The 24,585-nt window shown below is 36.2% G+C and overlaps 1 protein-coding gene across 4 annotated transcripts in view; it reads left to right on the top strand.

The window, feature by feature from the left end:
• abl1 (c-abl oncogene 1, non-receptor tyrosine kinase) overlaps positions 1 to 24,585 on the top strand; it is a 42,233-nt gene that overhangs the window by 3,395 nt on the left and 14,253 nt on the right. For 3 of the 4 annotated variants that reach the window (XM_048189873.1, XM_048189871.1, XM_048189872.1), the window contains 2 exons: positions 20,940 to 21,104; positions 23,224 to 23,519. In XM_048189873.1, the coding sequence (XP_048045830.1) occupies positions 20,940 to 21,104; positions 23,224 to 23,519 (461 nt within the window). Of the gene's footprint in view, positions 1 to 17,228; positions 17,834 to 20,939; positions 21,105 to 23,223; positions 23,520 to 24,585 lie in introns of all 4 variants that reach the window. The other variant, XM_048189874.1, reaches the window with a different exon arrangement.

Here is a 24,585-nt window from a genome sequence, read left to right as displayed (position 1 = left end):
TTGGCTTAATGTAGCACCATCTTGTATATGTTACATATTACCACGCTTGTTTGTACAGCTTATTTTTAACCACTTCCCTTTTTTCTGTGCTTCTAATATGTAAAGCTGCTTTGAAACAATTACCAATTGTAAAAGCGCTATATAAATAAATTTGACTTGACTTGACTATGACGGTCACCTGCCGCCACCTACTGGCAGTTTAGTTTCATGTTTAAAAGTATAATTTTTTCCCTAACATTTCTTATTTGTATTAGGGCTGCTCAATATTTCGGATTAGCATCGAAATTGTGATGTGTTCATTCGTGATCAGAATGCGCGATGTCAAGTATAGGGATTGTTAATCCGTGCGCACCAGACACCACGGTTCAAAACGCATGTGATTCTTGGACTAATTGCAAAGTTTGACCATCACACAATGAAAGTTTATCATTTGCACATGTTTTAGGTCCTGTCAGTTTAAACTTTCAAGCGATTTTAAACCATATGGGCGCACAGAGATGCTAAAGAGAACTCAATTCTGAATGCGCACGCTGTCGCGCAGTGAACACCGAATGCCGTTCTAGTCCTTGTCTATTTGTGCATAAAATGGACACACAAATGCAAAAAAAATGTCAAAATGTGTGTAAAACATACTCGTAAACACAGTTACTTATGGCTTAGGTGAACAAAACAGTCGAGAAAATAAACTGGATGTAACAGTATTTAGGATCTGCGCATTCGGTCTTAAAGTGACAGCAGCCTAATATTCCTGCTGATTTCTGTTTCATGAATGTAGGGCTGGGCGATATATCGCATGCAATTGTCACGCGCATTTCGTCAGTAAAGCCGGTTCCCTGATTACCGCTAAATCACCATCACCTGCTTTCAAATGGAGCGGCATTTAATAGACAGAGCCGTAGATCACTGAAAAGCCACGCAATATCGCGTTCATTATCGCAGATGAATCGCCTTCGATATTGAACGCGATATTGCGTGGCTTTTCAGTGAACTACGGCTCTGTCTATTAAATGCCGCTCCATTTGAAAGCAGGTGATGGTGATTTAGCGGTAATCAGGGAACCGGCTTTACTGACGAAATGCGCGTGACAATCGCATGCGATATATCGCCCAGCCCTACATGAATGTTATTCAAACAAAAGACAAAGAGAAAAATCACTTTTGTAGTTTCATTACAGATTAATTATATGTAATTTATACAGTGAAGACTGTGCAGTGTTATTTTACATTTGATTATTCAATTTCTGTACCTCAATACTGTTCGACTTACCTGAAAAATATAAAGCACTATTTATTTAATTTGTATCTGTTTTATTATATTATTCTATGCTTGTAATTTGTTCATTATTTTCTATGCGTATTCACTCACCTACAAAATCACCCCAATCTTCCTTGAATGATGAATTCTTTCTAAATAGAGCAGAAAAACAATATATCGCAATGTCAGTTTTTTCCAATATCGCGCAGCCCTGTATTTTCAAAAAAATATTTAAAACAATCTCATAACATTAGTTAATGTTGTTGTAATTTGATTGGTAACAGCCCTATAGTGTCTTATTGTTGTAATTGAATTTATGGATCATATTTAAGAATTTAAAATGAAAGATGAAGCATACAGTTAATAAGATTTGCAGGAAAAAAAAATGCCCTCGGGGTAAATATCACAAATATGCAGATATAAATATGTCAAAGCTGGTAGAACACTGATGATAATATTGCTTCAAAATAAGTTACATTTACACCACAAAAAATCCTTCTTTTTTTTTTCTGGATGAGCAACTTTTTTTACTCAGGACAAGTGAATGACTGATTTACTTATCCAAAGAAAAGCTCATGACAAGTATTAATGTCAAGCCCTGAGCTGTTTTCTATGTGAATATATTGTAAAATGCACAATATATTGTGATCAAAGCTGAATTTTCAGCATCATTACTCCAGTCTTCAGTGTCACATGATCCTTCAGAAATCATTCTAATATGATGATTTGCTGCTCAAGAAACATTTATGATTATTATCAATGTTGAAAACAGTTGTGCTGCTACAGATTTGTGTGGAAACCCTGATACTTTTTATTTTTCAGGATCATTTGATGGATAAAAAGTTCTAAAGAACAGCATTTATTGGAAATAGAAATATTTTCTTACATTATAAATGTATTTTGATCAATTTAATGCATCCTTGCATAAGTTATCGGTATTGACCTTTGAACAGATCATATCGGTCAAAATGCCACCTGAAGGGTCTGGATTGTGGCGTACTGCTGGTTGAGGGATGGGCAGCTTTGGTCCTGATAACTCACCTGCCTGTAGCTTTCCTCTAATCCAGAAGGCATTGATTAGCTTGTTCAGGTGTGTTTGATTAGGGTTGGAGACAGTGACCCTCCAGGACCGAAGCTGCCCATCCCTGAACTAGAAGCTTGCTGCTTCAATCCCAGTCTAGTCTAATCAATCCAAGGCTAGTGACCATACAGACACCTCGGGAAAATCATCTGCTAAACTGATGAGTGTGAATATAGACACATGAACTGTGTTAGTGCTTGTGTATGAGTGACGAGGCTGTGGTTCACGGCAGACAGACGCGTTCAGACAGCGCAGGCATGTGGCGACCTGTCAGCACACTTCTCTCTCGGATGGTTATGTGAGCGAGTGCTCTGGGTTCTTACAGAGGCTCAGAAAAGAGTTTGTGCTGTACTGATGCTGTGCATTAGAGGAGTGATGTGACCTTATAGAGCAGCTGCGGTTTGTCTGGATCTGCTCTTCTGTTCGGTGTAAGAATAACTGGTGTGATGATCTTACAGGTCTCATATGATTGTTTGTTGTTCTCTGGCTGATGTTATTATTTATTTTATCACAACATGGTCCATTTCTTCATCCTGCAGCTGCATGTGTTTGTCGGCCTGCAACTTCAGTTCGGCTTCACCACATTAGTTGTGGATTGTTACATCAGTAATATCGGCTTTGACTGTTGACTGACATAAGAAAGTAGTGCTTACAAGAGTGTGTGTGCGACACGGAAGTGAATTCTGATTGTGATCATCCAGAGAGAACTGCAATAACTACATTTCAGTCACATTCTGCCATCCAAATAAAGGAAATCAAGTCTTCCATCTAGGGCTGCAACGATTAATCGTGATTAATCGTTTGCAAAATAAAAGTCTGTGTTTACGTAATATATATATGTGTGTGTTCTGTGTATAATAATGATGTATATATAAATACACACACATACAGGTATAAAGTTTAGAAATATATGCATGTATTATAAATATATTTATATATTTATATATATTTTATATTACATATAAACATAAATATTTTATATATAAATATAACATTTTTCTTAAATATATACATGAATGTGTGTGTATTTATATATACATAATTATTATACACAGAACACACACATATATATTACGTAAACACAGACTTTTATTTTGCCCTACTTCCATCATATGAAATGAAGGCTTGTGTGTTATTATTATATTATATTATATTATATTATTTTATATTATATTATATTATTATGTATTATTAATTTTCATAGCATTAAAGTAAATATATGATATAGTAAATAATTATATAAATATTATTAATATTTTCGTTGCATTGAAGTAAATTATATTGGCCTATTTTATTATCATTTTTACTATATACACGATTTCATGAAACAAAACATTATTTTTCATTGTCACTATTTTAACTTGATACTATTATAGTTTTTGTTAATATTTTGAATCCGATTAGATTTTTGTTTTCTGCTTTCATTTTTCATTAAGTTTTTATTTTTTTTAATTTTTTGTTGTTTTTAAACATGTCTGTTTAGTTTATCCATTTTTATTTCAGTATTAACATTTATTTCAAGCAATGAAAAGGTTTTTTTTTTTTTTTTAATGGTTTTAGCTAACTATAATAACCCTGATGTTAGTAAAATCTTTATATTGAATAATGTGTGTCAAATAATGTTCTTAATCTTTCCTTCCGGAAACTATAACAGTTTACTTTGAATCAAATGAAAATAAATATAAATATATGAAAATAAATTTTATAAATATATTAAATTTGGTTTGTGCAACCAAATAACAAGGGAAATTGATATACACACTACTTGATTTTGATTAATGAACAGGCCGAAATACAGCGGGACTCTTATTTTGAAATGTATGTTCTTTACTTTTGCTGCTCATTCAAGTTCAGATGAGAAAGATAAAAAAAATTACATTGTTACAACCGTTTACAACACATTACAATATGAAGTAAACTTTGTCATAATTGATCAGCATTAGTTCATAAGCAATCGGTTGATAAATGTGTGCTAATCATGAGCCTGAAGAAGCACAACAGAGCCATCTTTTGACTTTAAAACATGAAGCGCTCACAATTATTTAATTAAATTAATGTTAATAATCACATTAGGGAGTATCGCGATTTGTTTTTCCATTCAAAAAATGTAAGATGCCTTAAAATGATCATTAATACTCTTGTTACGGTACTGAAGACTTTTTATGACCTTAAATTGATCTGATGAGCATGAGCGGAGTGGAATAATGAAAGTGATCAGCATGATTGATATTCAAACGGTAAGCACACGCTGCATCGTGTGTGTATCTGCAGTCTGCAGAGCCGGTTTCCCCTTTCAATGACGAATATAGACACATTTATATGAAGAAATAGGCAGTTTCTCCTTTACGCAGGAGAAGCTGTTCAAATGCAGCTATTTTGCTCCGACGCTAGGCGACAACACAGTCAGCTTTCATCAGCGCTAGTTCTTTTGCCGTTGGTTTTGTGTGTGATATTTTCCCCTACCCATTCATATTTTGGTGCTCTAACTCAAAATGCACCTTAAATGCGACCATTTAAGGTGCATTCTGGAGCCCTGCAATACAGTCATTTCACACAAAAAATCACAGCACCTTCAACTTTAAATCACACTCATGGTTTATTCCATGATGTTCCATGATTGATTCATAACAAGGGATTATTGTTTAATTGTTTGTGAGAATGTGAGTGCTTCATCATTGTTTGTTTCAGTGATGTGTAGCTTAAAGACAGTAACACCGACTGAACAGGATAAGACAAGAATGCGGCGTGTACATTCCTCCCTCTGTCTCTCATTATGGAGTCATGCAGATTACTCTGTGTGTGTGTGTGTGTGTGTGTGTGTGTGTGTGTGTGTGTGTTTGTTTTATTGTGTGTGTGAAAATGTGAGTCTGTCCACGCGAGTGTGTGCAGGTTTATATTACATTGGTCCCTACCAAATGGTCCCCACAAGGATAGTAAAACCTGAGATCACCTACATTGTAGGGACCAGACGGGCGTAGCCATCATTTCAGAAGTGAGGGGGACAGAGATGTTGGGTGTAATGCCAGTTTTTATCTGACCTTTGTCTAATTGATAGATTTAACGTTTTTTTATCTCATCTCTTGCTTTTAATTTGAAATGAATTTGCTTTTAATAAGAAACTAATAATAAACCCTCTTAAATCATAAAATTAGCATAAAATATATGTACTACAAACACTTGGGCATTAAGTTATTTTATAAAAATAAATTATCAAAGAATAAGGCAGAAAATACAGTACCTATCAAAAGTTTGGGAACATTACAATTGTTTAATGTTTTAGAAAGAAGTCTCTTCTACTCACCAAGGCTGCATTTATTTATTAACAAAATGCCGTAAAAACAGTAATATTGTGAAATACTATTACAATTTAAAATAGCTGTTTTCTATGTGAATATTTTGTAAAATGCACAATATATTGTGATCAAAGCTGAATTTTCAGCATCATTACTCCAGTCTTCAGTGTCACATGATCCTTCAGAAATCATTCTAATATGATGATTTGCTGCTCAAGAAACATTTCTGATTATTATCAATGTTAAAAACAGTTGCTTAAAATTGTTGTGGAAAACATGATACATTTAATTTTTCTGGATTCTTTGATAGTTTATAGAAATGAACAGCATTTCTGTGCATTTATTACATTAATTTATTAACATTTATTAAATAGAAATATTTTGTAACATTATAAATGTCTTCACTCACTTTTGATAAATTAAATGCATCTTTGATGAATAAAAGTATTAATATCTCTCTTTTTTTAATCTTACCACAACTGATTGAATTGTATCATGATTTCCACTAAAATATGAAGCAGCACAACTGTTTAACATTTCTAATTATCATAAAAGTTTCTTGAGCAGCAAATCATCATATTAGAATGATTTCTGAAGGATCATGTGACACTGAAGACGGGAGTAATGATGCTGAAAATTCAGCTTTGATCACAGGAATAAATTATATTTTAAAATATATTCACATATCAAAACAGCTATTTTAATTTGTAATAATATTTCGCAATTAATACTTCTGTTTTTACTGTATTTTTGATTAAATATATGCTGCCTTGGCAAGCAAAAGAGACATTTAAAAACATTAAAAAGGTTGTAAATTAGATACACAATTCATAAACTTTGTCAATAAATACCTTGAGATGGCTTGAAAAACACACAATATATATATATTGTCGCAGTTGTGTTTGTTATTGTCTTCATGTTTCATCAGTCAATACGTTTCTGCATTTTATTCAGCTGCTGCTGCTACAGCGAATAGCTGAATTACTTCTACGAAACCGTTTTGGACTTTCTGCAAGAGAGCGCCCTCTGGCTTCCAGTATGAATGAAACATATATTACACGAGAGTGAGCGCTCCATAATGTTTATATCGCCTCACTTTACATAAGAATAAAACGACAGGACGCGCATTGACCATCTTGTCTCTTTGAACTTAAATCAAGATTTATTTACATTGGCCTCAATGTGAACACACCTGGCAGAAAAAAGTGCGGGGATGAATTTACGTTTTATTAAAAGTGCGGGGAACACGTCCCCCCCCCGTCCCCCGCATATTCTACGCCCATGCAGCCAGCAGTCCCCATTGGGGAAATGGATTAATAAACATACTTAATGATGTTTTTTTTTTTGAAAATGTAAAAAATGCCGAAAGTTTTCTGTGATGGGTGGGTGAATATTTGTCATAATTTTCACCAACAACATTTTTTCACGGACGAAAACGAGACGATGACTAAATAAAAAAGCGTTTTGAATGACTAAAACTATGATTAAAATCTACTCTAATTTTCGTCAACAAATAAAAACGAGATGAAAATTAAACAGAGGGACGATTTGGGAAGATATCCAGTCAGGACTGCTGTCCTGTGTGGAAGATGGGCACATTTGAAATGTAAAGGCCTGTACACACCAGGACGAATATTGCGCGCTATTATCGCCGACGTTTAACGCCTCGTGACTAAACAAAGGGCGCCAATGTGAGTGTGCACACTGACGTGAAAAATGCAAGGCGTAAAAGCGTCAATGCTGATTTTTTTAAAAAAATGCGTCGTTCGGTTTGACGCGCCGCGTTAAAACCTGGCCGACCAATGAGATTGCCTGGAGCTGCTGAAGTTACAGTAAAACACGACTTGGTGGCTCTCAAGCACAAAACGGTCTTGCCGAGCATACAAGACGACGAAGAGAAAGTAAGTAGACGAGGAAGACCCCTCAAACTATCCCTGCATCTCAAACAGCTCCCTTAGCTTCCTAGGTCGTGTATCGGTATACAATGTAAATGAATGTGGCCGACTCCCTAAGCACAAGCACAATTGAATTATGACAATGTTTACTACATGATGTTTATATGGTAATATGTTTTAGATGGTTGTAAGAATGCATATTTTATCTCCCTCATCTGAACTTAAATGAGTAGCCTACTAATGTGCAGACTGCAGACATTTCAGAATAAGAGTCACGGTGTATTTCGGGATGGTTTATAATTATTATTTTTTTCCTAGTCATTATTGTTATTTTGTTTACACAATAAACTGTATTTAATTTAATTTCTATTTAATTCATAGTAAACTACTGTATCTTGTCACAGGAAGGAAAGACTAATAACATTATTTGACACATTATTCAATATATTTTAGAAGTATAAGGGTTATTATAGTTAACTAAACCTAAAAACATAAAAATCTTCATTACTTGAAAATCTAAATGAAATTTCTAAAATTACAATGAAAGCAGAAAAACTAAAATTCAAATCTTATCAAAATTTTAAACAAAAACTATAATAGTACCTCAATGATAAGTGTGTCAGTCCCTGACAAGTACTGAATTGAGCTCTTTCGTGTATTTTTGCACTTGAACGATCAAAAACTGTCTGCTTTGGCGAGTAAAGTATAGTTGGTTGTTTTTAGCCAGCTGAAAACGCTAGGCACTCTGCTTAAAACGCCCGTCTGTGAGCACTTGAGAGTGCTTCTGCAGCGCAGCGTTTTTTTCCATTGAGACGCTTTGTTGCTATGATACGGAATATCTGCGGCACTGTTACTTATAACTGATTTTGCAGGTAATTTGTTTCAGACTTAAAATGTTGACACAATGTGAAATTACTTTGCTATGTATTTTCGGAGAGCAGCAACATTAATTTCTCATCCATTTTGTTCCGTTCTCTGTTTGTTGATGATGTTCTACAGCAAGAATGTTGTGACGGTTGGCCGGTGTAGTATTTGTCCTGCCCCTCCTCCACTCTGATTGGACGGCTGGCTAAAAAGTGACAGTGATGAGCGCAGCGTTTTACCAAAGTCATTTCACTCGGCGGCCATCTTTGAAACGCCTCTCGGGCATCCTGGGCATCATGCAGCTCCTATCTCTTTGAATGGGGAAACATCAAATTCTCCAAAACTGTTCGCCAACCTTACGATTAAATTTCATATTTGAAATCACCAATGAAATCTAACAACAACCGGCTCATAAATTTAGTTTCTAAACGCTCGAATCATGACAAAAAAAACGATTTTTCAGGCTGGATCAAGCTAATGCGCATGCGCAGACCTAAATGCGCGTCTCTTCGGAGGCGCGCGTCTGACTGTTTCTATAGAAACCGGTGATTCTAACGGCCGTTGAAGTGATGCGATGACTTTACCAGTCGGCGATTGGCTCTTATTTAGAAGGCGGGACTTATTCCGCCATATTGTGCGTTACACTTTCTCCCGTTCAAAACAATACGAGTGACATATCTTGTGTTATTCTATAGTCTTTGGTTTTACTCAAAGTTGAACATTCTTCAACTTGAGGCGACCAGTAAAAAACGCAGAGCTCTCAGCGCTTGAGGGTGAAAAAGACGCTCAGCGCCTCGTTACGCTCCTGGCGTTTAAAAAACGCGGCGCTCCCATTGAAAACAATTGAAAAAGTACGCTAGCAGCTGGAAAAAACGCTCTGGTGGACACACGGTGTAACACGGTTCATAGATGTGGGAAGAAGGAGGCGAGAACCGGCGAACGTTCAACAAAAGTTTAATTCAAAATAAACAAAGAACAAAACGAAAGTAATGCCGGCAGACCCTCGCGGACGTCTGCCGGCCACACAAACATAATAAAACATAACGTAAAGTCCAGGCCTGGTCCTCTCTCGTCCTCCACGGTCGTCGCTCCTCCTTTTATGCCTCCGGAGCTCCTCCATGAGAGACTTGAGGCCGGCGCGCCTCGCAGGTGATGCTCATTATCACTCGCGCCACCGGCCTCGCGCCGTTCCCTCACGGCTCTCGCCCGCCCTGCTCGTCACACACGGCCTAAGTGAACATAAACAGTTTAGAGAGTATATCAGATGTATATCAGTGTATTGGATCTGTGTATTGAATGCTTACTTAATGCATTACAATTTAACTAAATTAGATTTCAGTAGACTAAATCTACAGTAGATTTAGTTGACTAAAACTTGACTAAAACAATTTCCGATGACTAAAACTAAATGGCATTTTAGTCAAAAGACTGACAACATGAAGTAACAAAAATCTGTTCACAAGAGATGACTTGTCTCTCCTGACCGATTGTGATTGATTAGTCGAGCCGGGTGTTAATAGCAGCTGTAAGTGAAGCTAGAGATGTTACAGCTTAACTGGGTCAGACACCAGATAACAACAGAAGTCATTTATCTACAAATTTCAATTGTGTATAATATTAATTCTGTGGTCTGACCTGCAGCTGGTGGACTAAACTAGTACTCATGCTAACGGCTGGAGTTCAGCTGGGTGTCGGACAGAAGACTTACTGATTTGTGTGTGTGTGTGAGATTTGAGAGTGACGTCAGGCCTGTTGTGATTTCCCAGCGGCCTGCACACCTGGATCATGTTTCCATTCCTGGACTCATGCTGAAACCCTGCAGACGCCCTTGTTTAATTAAATACTTCACGTTGAAATAAACGCGTCTCATGCAAAGCACTGCAGACATCACCCCTTGTTCAGTTTGGAAAGAGTATTTTTAATGACAGCGAGAGATGGTGTGCGTCAGCTAACTGAGAGTGGATTATATAAATGATTCTCTATGAGCTCATCTCTGAGAAATGTGCTTCATGTTTCTACATCTGTCACCTCCCCCTCTTTCACAAAACCTGCCTCTCCAACCCTTGCTTTTGTCTGAGCAAATGAGAAAACCCTTTCGACATTCAATTAATGCAGGTCTCTTGAACACCAGATAGGAAGAAACGCATAGATCACCCTAGCAATGCCCTAGCAACTGCCTACATCACCCTAGCAACCACATAAAAACACTCTGAATAAACAAGTATTTGCATGACAACATCATGACCACCACTTTGAAAACTTAAGCAACTGCAATGTAAGGTTTTTTTTCAGGTATTCTTATAAGGAAATAGTCTTTTCTTCCTGTGACGGATGGCCCAGACAAAAGCCACAAGAGTTTACATTGAATCAAATGCAGGATACAGTTTACCATTTAAACAAAATATAAATAATAACCAGGAAAAAATAGCTTTATGCATAATGCCGGACTTTTAAGTATAAACAAGCCTGGGACTCTTATTTTGAAATGTCTATGCGTTACTATTCATTCAGAAAGATGAGGGAGATAAATTATGTGCTCTTACAATCACCTACTACATATTACAATATGAACACCATAAAGTAAACATGGTCATAATTCATCAGCAGTAGTAATTAAATCATAGACTTTGAAGTTTAATAATCATGTTAATCATGTTTATGTATATAAAATATAATCTCAGAGGCGTTTCCTCCAAGGAGGCAAGGGAGGCAGTGCCTTCTCAAAAAAATAGGATGAGAAAATAATCCATATTACATATAAAACAACACAAATATTACAAATTATGACATATTTATTTCTGTCTAATCAGCATCTTGATATGCCACACCTGTGAGGTGGATGGATTAACTCAATGGATCTCCGGCGCTTGCCGTTTGGCTGTGGAAAAAAATGACAGACCTACGTTAAAATTTTTTTTTGTTTATATTACGTTCGAGTTCATTAGTTCGCCTACCAGTGGTATGAGAGGAACACGGCTTTCTCTGTGCCATGACAGATCGCTGTAGTGCTTCAGTTCATGCAGAGCGCACATGAACCTATCATCATACTAGTTACAACACGAAATAAACATGAATAAACATCCTCTGGTATGTTGAAAGATAAGAACAACTTACCAAATTCCGTATCACGTCACATGTATTCGATCGATCAGTGTCAATAAAACAGCTTGTAAAAATGTCACATTTACCATCACATTTACATCAGAAAAGCCCTTCAATGTCCAGAAATTGAGTAGTCAGCTACAAAAATGAGCTTAGAGGCTATTGCATATTCATTGTATTTGTACTTAACATGCTTCAATATTGATTGTATAAATCCGTTTTATGACAGCCACCATTTAAATGTTTATGTTTACATAAAAAACGAATAGAAACATAATTATGTCATTAAAAATGTATTATAACGTTATTATAAAAACTTTATGTGTAATTTATATGTAAGTAGCTTACAAATCAATTAATTTTAACCTTTAATATTATAATGATGTACCAGCTGTGGTTTCCTGTATAGTTTACAGCATTAGCTGAGATAAATTTTTTTCTTTGTGGAAATTTGACATGTAATTTACCTGATAGGCCCCAAATGAATCAATATTGAATTAAAGGTAATCAAAACGCAAGCTTCTAAATCAAAATCGAATCCAGTTATGAAATTTGTGTCAGTTCCCAGCCCTACTGTCTTGAAGCAAATTTTGTTTTTGATTTGTTTTTCCATTTACTTTCTTGTCAGAGTGCACCCGAATGCTTTGTTTACATGTTAAAATCACAAAAATCTATCAACCACTTGTAAATTTGTGTAAAATTAGCTAGTATTTAAAATTTATAATTATTACCATTATTTCTTTTGAGCTAACCAATTTCAGCAATTTCATGTTTTAGTTTGTAGGTTGTCTTGTACACCATCAAGGACAAAGCTAACTAGCAAAACTTGATATTAAAAGCATCCTAAATATTACATGTGTTTGCACTAAATTGTAGTAAGTAACCTTTCTTGGTATTGCAGTTTCAAATAGCCCACCATAATCTGTAGTCTGAGCCTGTCAAGGGCTAATGGCAATGGCAGATATGTTTCTAGTTAGTGTCAAGGAAAAACATTTTCAAATAATATTATTTTTTTGCCAAATAACCTGGCGTATATGGAATTTTTTTTTTTTTTACAATCGAATGGGGCAAATAAAATGATATATCAAATGGGACGATAGCAGTTGCATTTTTTTAAGCACATTTATTTGTAGTTAATTTGCTCTATAACAGGCCAAACTGGTCTTGAACAAAAAATCTGTAGCCATTTGAAATTAGAGGCACCACTGCATTTCAATTATGATCCGAACAAACATGCTACACACATGTAGAATGAACAGTTACTTTTTATTTAAATTAGGTTTAATGATAGGATTTAAAGTAAAAACACAATGGTCTGGCTTTAGATTTGTGAAATTATACTACATAAGACACCTGCAAAACAAAAAAAAAAAACAGCAGACGGACTGAATGAAAATGCAATTCACTCTCTGACAGTAGGTGCCGCTTATGAAACAACAGCAATATAGCGATTACCTGGTAATCGCTACGCTTATAAATACTACTTTTATATGGAGATAAGAGGAAAAGAAAATGCCTTCAAAACGTTTCTGAAGACAAATTAGACCCTTTAGAGATACATTAAACCCCCACCCCAATTCAATATTTATATTTTTATTCTTATATTTTGCGCATCATGAACAGATCGGCCTAAATAAAACTAAAAAACGATTGCCGATCGTGTTTGGAGCAAAAACCAGCTGGTTCCGCATCACAATAATTATTTGCACTTGCACGAATGCTCCCAAATATTTTTTGAGGTCGCACAGACTAAATTTCGGGAGCATATGTGACCACAATGGTCGCAATTTTGAGTTGGTTTAGTTCTCAGACCTTCTCCTTTACACTCTGAAATTGAAATGAAACAAGTGATCGTGTTAACGGAGCAGAGCTTCAAACTCGCGTTAATGTCTGTGTGCTGTGGATCATTTCAGACCTCCGCTGGGTTTTGCTCTTTCTGGCTGGACTACATGTACACAATCATATCTCCGTCATATTCAGCCCTTCTCTCATTCTTGTGACTGGAAAGTTCAGAGACTATTTCATATAAGCTGGCCGCCTCACTTCTGGACTGCATATCAGCCCAGGTTCCCGTCTGTCTGGAGACGCCACTGGACTCGGAGACTCGTGATGTCAGTCCCAGAGAAATGCTGAGACCCTTTTCCACACAATCCCAGTGTCCTCCGGGCCGATGGGTCTGTATCTGATCTTTGTGTAGAGCTCGTTCTCATTAGCCGCTTTCCCAGCTCCAGAACTCATTCAAGAACAGCTATCATGGAAGGAAACTCTACACGACTAGAGACTCTTCCTCTTCACAACAGGAACCCCATGCTGATGTAATTGCTGGCTGCGCCATCAAAAATGATGCCAGATCATTTGTTCCCACATTCCCAGTAAATACCGTTTCGGCTGTCAAGCATCCTGATGTTTAGCAGATCTAAACAATGGCAGACAAAATGTCAGATACAAATACAAACACAAAGTCATCAATTCGCTTTTAGTTTTGTTTGTAAACCATTGTTTTGAGGACAACACTGGGCAGGATATGGTTTTTAAATAAAATACAGCAAAATACAGGCTTTTTAAATCCAATTAATCAAAGAAATTATCAACAGATTCGTCAGTTATGCCAATAATTGTCTGTTGCAGCCCTGGTACAAATTGTGCCTATGACAGATGATTTGATTTTCGGCTTTATGCAAGTTCTCTAGAGATAGGAAATCTCTAGACACTGTGTATCATTTGTTAATAAATTATAGATCTATTAACCCCTTAACGATCACCCCCCAAACTTAAATCAGCAGATTGTCGCTGAAATGAAAGCACTTCAAAAAATGAAAGAATGAATAAGTTATAGAAGTTTAAATTTACTGTAAATCAAATGTACTGTACATTTTTTTTATTTTATATGAAATATATATTTTACAAAATAATTTTTACTCTAAAATTGATTATAAAAGCTATATATCTAACCAAGTTGTGTTCCAAATTTGAAGTTGATATCACAAAAATGAAAGTTCCCATGAGATTTTAAGCGTTGTACCAAAAATAGCTACCGGGTGTCATCCACTTTCCATTGAATTTTTTTTTTATGCATTCTCCTGTAACAAATTAATACATTTCTGTCCAAATATCACTTCTATCACAAAAAAAGATGCCAAACATGGAAGCTTGAGATTCAGACCTTTCCGACAATGTTTTGTCAAGATTAGAAAAGTCTTCTTAAAATAACTGTAGTTAAAATAACTTTTGTTAAAAAAAAAAACATTTATTGTAATACCTGACTTGATCTCTTCACCTCTTCAACCATTCTGTGCTGATTCTGTCTTTCTCATTGGTTGTATTGAAATCCCAGTGATTCCCACACATAGACTTTACTTGGGTGGGCCGCCCAGGTTTATTAACGTCCGCCCAAGTATATTTGGAGACACATTTATGCTTTTTTTATTTTTATCCTCGTATACTTTTGTATCCACCCAAGATAATGAAACCATCCGCAATCGATTAACTAGTGGAAAATCATCCCTCTCCCAAAGCGTTGCGTACCTGCTCATTATGTGTGCGTCACAACTGTTTACTCGCGCTGACATTCCCACGTGCGCTGCAGGAATCAATGAAAAGCGCAAATTTATGCCAAACGATTGCTAGTGAACTCAAGTTGATGAATTATGACAATGTCTACTTTATGACCTTTATATAAAACGTTTTAGACGATTGTAAGAATCTGAAGAATCAGCCCGCAATTGTGTAGGCATTTCAAAATAAGAGTCCCAGTGTATTTCGGGCTTGTTTATAATTAAAAGTCACACGCTAAATTTTTTTTCTTCTGGGCATTATTAGTATTTTGGTTACATAATAAATTGTATTTAATTTGATTTCCATTTAATTCATAGTAAATTATTGTCGTCTCCCCCACAGGAAGAAAAGACATTATTTGACACATATATTATTCGTTATATAAATTTTACTAGTAAAATCTGTGTCTCATTCACTGAGAGAGACACTATATGACAGCAAGGAGAACATAGGAAAAGAACCATTTAAATGCTGTAATTTTGCATAATTTACAATGCATAATAATGTATTACATAGTATGTTATGTAATTAAAATTAATTTCAATAAATAAAAATACTGTTAAAGGGTTACTTCAGGATTTAGCATTAAGCTTTGTATTAGTAGAATACCACCAGTATTTTCGAATTACCATGCTTTCCCCCTTCATATCAGCCCGAGATGAGAGATTTATGCATTTTTATTCTGTAAAAAAGCCTCCGATGACGCAAAAATCGTCATTTTGCGTCATCGGAGGCTTTTTTGGCCAGAGGCTTAAAACTACAGCCAGTAATAGCAAGTAGTTCGGCATTTTTTCGCCACGCCCATAACATATGCGCGTTTGAGGCATAGGTTTGAGGTTACTCACGGACATAGATCAAAGATTTTATCAAAAGTGGGTGTCACAGTTATATTTTTAAGCTTACAGTAACATTATTTTGTTAGGGTCTGCACTACATCAGTGGTTCATCTCGCAAATTTATCGGTCTCTGCAGTCATCTCAACCAATACAGCAACAGGCTTTTGTGGTAAGTTAGCATAAATAGATAAATAGACTAACTCAGTTTTACAGAACAGTGGCTTTACTTTGATAACAGTCAACTTATATGCAACTTATATGTAATTGTCTATCTAACGTTACTTTGCTAAGTTTGCAGTTTCACTGCTACCTACAACACTACATATAGGCTACTGTGTTATCAGAAATAAGAGTCTAGTATCAGCGAGTCTTACCTCTAGGCGAATACGCTTAGGCCGTGTGTCCACCAGAGCGTTTTTAGCCAGCTGAAAACGCTAGGCGCTCTGCTTAAAACGTCCGTCTGTGAGCGCGCTGTGAGCCGTGAGAGCGCTTCTGCAGCGCAGCGTTTTTTTTCTGTTGAGACGCTTTGTTGCTATGATACGGAATATCCATGTCACTGTTTACTTGTAAATGATTTTGCAGGAATTTGTTTCAGCCTTAGGCCGTGTGTCAATTTAGCACCATTTCGCTGTAAATGTATGAACTAACTCACGATTGTAACCGATAGGCGTGGTTTGTGCGTGGCCTCGCAAGGGCAGCGAAACAAGTGCATTCTGGGAGTTGTTGTCTTTCATCCACATTAGTCAAAAATACATTTTCTGCCTTTTCTCAGTCTAGAAAGCTCCAAATTCAAAAATAATTTCACATTTGTACTACATAAATGACCAATTTTAAATACACATTCATCTTTCCAGGGGTGAAGTACCCCTTTAAATATCACACATTATTTGTTTGTCACATTTAGTAGACCATTTTTGTGCCGTGGGTAATAGGAGGATTTTTTGCCTGGCTTCCACCGCAAGTATATTTCAAACCTGTGGGAAGCACTGAATCCTATAATGAACTGATTAACCAGTTACATAAAATGTACACGTATAAGTACAAATAATCCACAAAAGTATTAGTGAATGAGACCCGGTGTCCACAATAATGTTTACCATGATATTGTTATGCATTGCTAAAATAAGCAAGTTGACTTTAAAGTGCAGGTGAAGGTATTTGTAACTAATTCATGCTGGCTATTTGGCAGAAATGGTCTTGACCCTATATAGTGCACTTGTGCTACAGTCCCTTTGTTTTAAACTGAAAACATTTGGGACGAGAGAGCAACAGATAGCGAGGTCTGTGTAGGTGGGGCTTGTGAAACTGAAAGACAAAGGCAGATTCCAGTTACACTCTCTCACTGCAGATAATGCTGCTCAGCTGCAGGTTTCAGTGAGGTGGGTGGAGCCAGTGCGCTGATGTCATCGGCTCCGGCGCTCCGCTCCTGAAAGGGCCTCTTTGTTGGCAGAGATCAGCACGAGCGTTCTGCTTTTCCTGTGGATCGTCTCACAGACGACAGCACCATGAAAAAGACAACACTGTCATCAAAGTGCTTCGTTTAACTCCTACACACTTTTGTCGTCGTGAGAATTATCCGTATGGATGGCTAGTTCCTCACCGAACAGAGAAAACGAGAAGAACGGGAGTGGGGAAAAAATGGAGCCTCTGGAAACTCGCTAGAAGAACGGTGTGAAGTGCATGCGGCCGTGGGTTTAAGATGAAGATGTCAGTGTTTTTATCAGGAAAAAGCGTCTTTGACTTGAGCTACTAACACGAACGTTGTTGTCAAACTTTTTCATGTTTTTGGCTACTTTCTTTTGAACTATCATTTGGATAAAAGAGAAAGAACTGGATCATCTCTTTCAATTGGACGTGTTGGGAAGCAAATGAAAATGTTGGAAATTTGTCTAAAATTGGTGGGCTGTAAATCCAAGAAAGGTCTTTCTTCGTCCTCCAGCTGTTACTTGGAAGGTAAGCGAGTGTGATGGCGACCGTTTCTCTGTCTCTCTGTGTGTGTGTGTGTGTGTGTGTGTGTGTGTGTGTAAGAATCTCAATTACAGAGCGGCCGAGTCCTAACACGGGCTTCAGATGAACAGACGGGACAGATCTGGGGTCGATGGTCTGGTGAAAATCACAGGCCTCTGTGCTCCTTCTGTCTGTTTGGAAAGTGGAGGAGGGGGAACGAGCGAGAGGAAAGCCAGACATACTGGCTCGCCGTAAAAGAAAGAGAGGAAAAACGAGGGAGGAGAGAACACTGGGAAATCTGATTCCTGTCTGGATTGAGCTGTGCAGTTTGGTGTGTGTGTGTGGAGAGTTTGGATGCATCTGCTCTTCCTTGAGCTCATTTACTGAATGATCTTATTGAGTGTGTGTGTTCGATTTCAACTCTCACGCAGATTTAACAATAATGAGGCGTTTGTGAGCGCAGCAAGATTACTGAGCGCCAGTAACCGTTGGATGATGTCTTTTTAACCTGTTAACTGTCACCTTAGAGATTTGAACTTAAATGGTTGTAATTCATGAATTCTTTGAAATGCTGACCTAAGGTTGGTCTCTTTTTAAAGAAAACTCTCCACAGATTGTTGCAAAAGAAAAATTAAAGTGTGAAAAAGTTTACTGTAGAGCAAAAGTTACTAAATTATACATTTATTTTATACAAAATATTTATTTTACAAAGTAATTTGGACTCAAGTTGCTAGAAAATCAAAGCCATATGTCTTACTAAATTTGAAGTTGATATCACAAAAATTGAGCTGCTAAAAGGGTTTAAAGTAGCATTTGTGTGGTAACCCATAGAGAGTGTTTAAGCTTTCAAATGATAATATGTGTTAGGAAAAAAGGGCGATAAATAAAAGTACCAAGTGTGACACTGACAAATATCAGGGTAAAAGTTTAAAAATGTTGCTGTAATTGAAGAATCGTGTGATGGGATGTAATATATTGATTAATCCTGATGTTTTATCTCAGAAACAATCAAGTCTTTCCTGTGTTTGATCATAGCGATGGATGGCAGGTCTGAGTTTGACGCAAAGCAAAGAATGAGCAGTTTATGGTGACTGATGTCATTTGCTTTGTGGCTGTTTATTTATTTTACATAGACACAATGTTATACTTCATGGAAAAAATGTTAAACAATGTCTGTCCGATTCTTGTATAATCATCAATATCTCATGCCGTTTTATGAGCTCATGTTAATTGCAAACAGCAAAACATGCAAAAAAAAAAAAAAGCTAAAAGCCTATTTAAATATGGTGAAAGGCCATGTACAGTACAGTCCAAAAGTTTGGAACCACTAAGATTTTTAATTTTTTAAAAGAAGTTTCGTCTGCTCACCAAGGCTACATTTATTTAATTAAAAATACAGTAAAAAACAGTAATATTGTGAAATATTATTACAATTTAAAATAACTGTTTTCTATTTGAATATATTTCACAAAGTAATTTATTCCTGTGATGCAAAGCTGAATTTTCAGCATCATTACTCCAGTCTTCAGTGTCACATGATCCTTCAGAAATCATTCTAATATGCTGATTTGCGGCTCAAGAAACATTTATGATTATTTTCAATGTTGAAAACAGTTGTGTACTTTTTTTTTTTCAGGATTCCTTGATGAATAGAAAGTTCAAAAGAACAGCATTTATCTGAAATACAAAGCTTCTGTAGCATTATACACTACCGTTCAAAAGTTTGGGGTCAGTAAGAATTTTTATTTTTATTTTTTTGAAAAGAAATTAAAGAAATGAATACTTTTATTCAGCAAGGATGCATTAAATCAATCAAAAGTGACAGTAAAGACATTTATAATGTTACAAAAGATTAGATTTCAGATAAACGCTGTTCTTTTGAACTTTCTATTCATCAAATAATCCTGAAAAAAAATATTGTACACAAATATTTTGTACAATTGTACACATTAAATGTTTCTTGAGCAGCAGATCAGCATATTAGAATGATTTCTGAAGGATCATGTGACACTGAAGACTGGAGTAATGATGCTGAAAATTCAGCTTTGCATCACAGGAATAAATTACTTTGTGAAATATATTCAAATAGAAAACAGTTATTTTAAATTGTAATAATATTTCACAATATTACTGTTTTTTACTGTATTTTTAATTAAATAAATGTAGCCTTGGTGAGCAGACGAAACTTTTCATTTCTTTTTCTTTCTAAAAATCTTAGTGGTTCCAAACTTTTGGACTGTACTATACATCATCTAAAATTTACTCCTGTGAGTAAATCCTTAACATTTGTCAACTACCCAAATCCACTGGTGTCGTATGGGTGGTTAAAGGGTTAGTTTGCCATTCTCTCATTACTTACAGACTCTCATGTTAAGGAGAATGTTTATCATGGCTGTCAAGCTCCACAAATGACCATAAAGCATCATAATGTTTGTCCACATGCCAGGGTTTGGGGTCATTGGTCAAATGATTCTTTTCTGTTGGAATGTGAAAACTCATATTAAAGAGATGCGAATAATGTACAGATTGACTTTTATGCCCACAACACATGACACATATGGCTGTGGTGACGTACCTTTACTGTAGCTGCGGTTTGGAGCATACCGTACCGATGATGATTGCTGAAAACATCTGGGGCATGCATTGCCATCGGGGTGAATCTCCATGAAAACATGTGCAGTTTAAATTTCACCCCTGAATCAAAAGAGAAAAAAATATTTGGTAATAATATTTCACTCTGCACTATAACACTTATAACACTTTACAGTATTTTTGATCAAATAAATGCAGCATTGGTGAGCAGAAGAGACTTTCAAAAACATAAATATGAATTCAGTTCAATTCAATTCACATTTATTTTCACGCTTTTCACGATGCATATCGTTTCAAAGCAGCTTCACAGAGAATGCATGTTAACATTACAATTTAAAGAATGCAGTTAGCAAATAATGTAATAATTATTCTTAACTTTTGACTGCGAATGTACATTGTAACTTTATCCTCATGATGATTGAACACATTACTGAATTGTCATGCAGTTATTATTGGGAATTATACTTGCATGTTAACATTCAGTGTGGTTTATTGACCTTTAACCTGGATCTGTTTGCAGAAGCTCTTCAGCGGCCGGATTTTGAGCCTCCGGGTCTGTCTGAAGCGGCTCGCTGGAACTCCAAAGAGAATCTGCTGGCGGGACCCGGTGAAAATGACCCCAATCTGTTCGTAGCGCTGTATGACTTTGTAGCGAGCGGCGACAACACTCTCAGCATCACCAAAGGTGAGAAAAATATCAGATTTCATCATCTGAAGACTTCAAACACATCAAACACTTCATCATGGCTCAGACTAGGTTGATACAAATACCAGTTAAATTTCACCCTATTCACTGAACCACAATCAACAATAAAAAATGTGCTCACAGACACTCCTTTAATTATTAAAGTTTATTATTATTGTTACATTTAAAACAATGCCATGTGTCCTTCAAGCATCAGCAAGACTCTTTATAATGTACAGATCTGATGTTTCACAGAGATCAGAAATTAGTTCCTTCCAGTTTCATTAATGGATATTAAAAAAACAAAGCGACTTCATTTACATTAATTTCCAATAGTGAATTTGAGCACTTGCACAGTATGGTTACACTGTTTTGTATCAACATTATTCAAAAATCAAAATTACAAGCTGCTCATTTCTGCTGGTGTTTTCTTCTCTATTTTGGAGAAGCTGGTCTTTGTTCAGTCGGTTTATTAGCGGCAGTATGAGGACACATGTCTGACTGGAAATCCACATATTTGCTGCACATTCTTCATCTCTCCTCCTCTTCCTTTATCCTGCACAACATGTCAGTTCTTTCCATTCCATTACACTCTGCTGTTTGAGTCAGCTTATTTAATGAGCTGTTATTAGTGCTCAGGGTGTCTTTAGAAGTCACAGACAGGAGGCTAGTTAGTACAGCTATTGCTCTTTGCATTTACATGTCCATTTAGCAGATGCTTTTATCTAAAGTAACTTGAAAGTGAGGAACATCACAAAGCCACATTAAATATTCATAGTACACATGAGTATTGTTTTCATGTATGATTAAAACAGTAAATTACACATATTAGTGACTTAAGTCAGTCATCACTAGTACTAGTGCTGCTAGTGATGAAACCTCTATCAGTAAGTATTAAAGTTGAGTGTGTGTGGATTTAAAGGATTAGTTCACTTCAGAATTAAAATTTCCTGATAATTTACTCACACCCATGTCATCCAAGATGTTTGTGTTTCTTCAGTCGAACAAAAATTACAGCTTTTGAGGAAAACACTCCAGGATTTTTCTCCATATAGTGGACTTCAATGGTTACCAATGGTTTGAAGGCAAGTTTCAGTGCAGCTTCAAAGAGCTCTACATGATCCCAGACGAGGAATAAGAGTCTTATCTAGAGAAACCATCAAAAAAAAAAAAAAAAAAAAAAAAATATATATATATAAATCTAAAAAAAATAATATATATATATATATATATATATATATATATATATATATATATATATATATATATATATATAAATAAATAAAAAATCTAAAAACAATTAATAAAAATTATATACTTTTTAACCACAAATGCTCATCTTGCACTGCTCTGCGATGTGCCACACATTACGTTGGAAAGGTCACGCGTGACGTAGACGAAAGTACCTCGGTAGGGTGAAACTTAAAAATCGTCTGACATTGTTGCTTTAACTTTTTTTGTAAAGGCCGTTACTCTTTGCACGTTCGCTTTGTAGACACTGGATCGGTACTTCTGCCTACGTCACGTGTGACCTTTCCAATGTGATTAAAGAGCAGTGCAAGATGAGCATCTGTGGTTAAAAAGGATATAATTTTTTTTTTTTTTTTTTTTTTTTTTTTTTTAGAATATGACCAATCGTTTCGCTAGATAAGACTCTTATTCCTCGTCTGGGATCATGTAGAGCTGCATTGAAACTGCAATTTGGACCTTCAACCTGTTGAACCCCAGTGAAGGCCACTATATGGAGAAAAATCCTGGAATGTCTTCCTGAAAAACCTTAATTTCTTTTCAACTGAAGAAAAAATGACATGAACATCTTAGATGACATGGGAATTTAATTCTGAAGTGAACTAATCCTTTAAACGCCTCTGGTCGTGCTCTGAAAAGATTTTGATTGGCTTTGATGCTCAATGCTGCAAAAAACATGTAAATGGAAACCTTTGATGCAACCTTTACTAACCGCCACTTTTCACAATTCTTTCAATGGCACAGCTGCAAAATCTAATTTTTTAAATGAACTGTGCAGCCCTAATAGACACTGACATAAGATGTAGTAGAGCTGGCCGAGTGCATTGAGGGATGACTGACTGTAACACGGCTTCCATGCTGCTTTGACCAGGAGAGAAGCTGAGGGTTCTGGGATACAATCACAATGGCGAGTGGTGCGAGGCTCAGACCAAGAACGGCCAGGGTTGGGTGCCCAGCAACTACATCACGCCCGTCAACAGCCTGGAGAAGCACAGCTGGTACCACGGGCCTGTGTCCCGCAACGCCGCTGAATACCTGCTGAGCAGCGGCATCAACGGCAGCTTCCTGGTGCGCGAGAGCGAGAGCAGCCCTGGACAGAGATCCATATCTCTGCGCTATGAGGGACGCGTCTACCATTACCGCATCAACACTGCGTCCGACGGCAAGGTGAGAGTCCACATGCACGCCATGACCATTTTTAATGACAATTTATACAAATTAATACCACATTTTGGGGGATGTAGGTCAATGTTTATGGTAACATCCTATACCGTAAAATTACGAACTTGTATTACTTGAGCTGTATTGACAAAAACAAGTTTTATAATGTTATAAACCTCACATTTCGGCCTTTAAACCATTTTTAAGAAAAGGGATGAGTAAAAAGGATAAATGATTATATTCATTTAATATATGATGAAATATAATATTCTAGATACCTTATTATTCTGTTTTTTTTTTTTTAAGCTTCCTGTCGATCCACCGGTTAACATTTACAACAAAGTATTAGCTGTGTAAAAATATGGGTTGATCTTCACATTGTTCTGAACAAAAACTGCAGACACTCTGAATGAAAATGCAGATTCACTCTCTGTGAGTAGATAGCGCTTATGGAACAGCATAAATATAGCGGTGACCCCGGTTATCTCTGTAATCAAAGCAATTGCGCTTATAAACAGTACTTAGTAAATATCATACGGAGGTAATATGAAAAGAAAATGCTACCGAAACTTTTCTTGTTGAAAGGCAACGAGTTTGCAGGCACGATATAAACGCCATAAAGTAAACATCATTCACCAGGAGTAGATAAGAAGCAGTCGCTTAGCAAAAATGTGGGCTATTCATTGACTGTGAACTGCTCTGAAACCACAAGTCTGTAGAACGAACAACAGATTTAATTAAATTAAATCATCTCCTTTTGAAGTTTAATAATCACATTAAGCGATTCCTGGTTTTCCGTTCCCACATTTAAGACCTCTTGAAATGATAATTAAGAATTTTCTTACACCATTTAAAACTTTTCACAACCTTAAATTTGCTAAATCTGAATTTTAAGACTTTAAGACTATTCAAAACAAATAAAACTAACTTTGAATATCTGATAAAAAGGACATTATACACAGGACAGCTGACAAAATGAACACTAGTGTCAAAGGCCTTCAGTCACACAGTGATGGTGATTGATGGCTATCCAGCCTTATGAGACTCCAGCGGATAAATGTGTCCACGGCAG

Source organism: Megalobrama amblycephala, linkage group LG4 (genome assembly GCF_018812025.1).
Source record: "Megalobrama amblycephala isolate DHTTF-2021 linkage group LG4, ASM1881202v1, whole genome shotgun sequence".
Taxonomy (NCBI): domain Eukaryota; kingdom Metazoa; phylum Chordata; class Actinopteri; order Cypriniformes; family Xenocyprididae; genus Megalobrama; species Megalobrama amblycephala.
The sequence above is the reverse complement of the archived record's forward strand: the minus strand, read 5'-3'. Positions and strand labels throughout refer to the sequence as shown.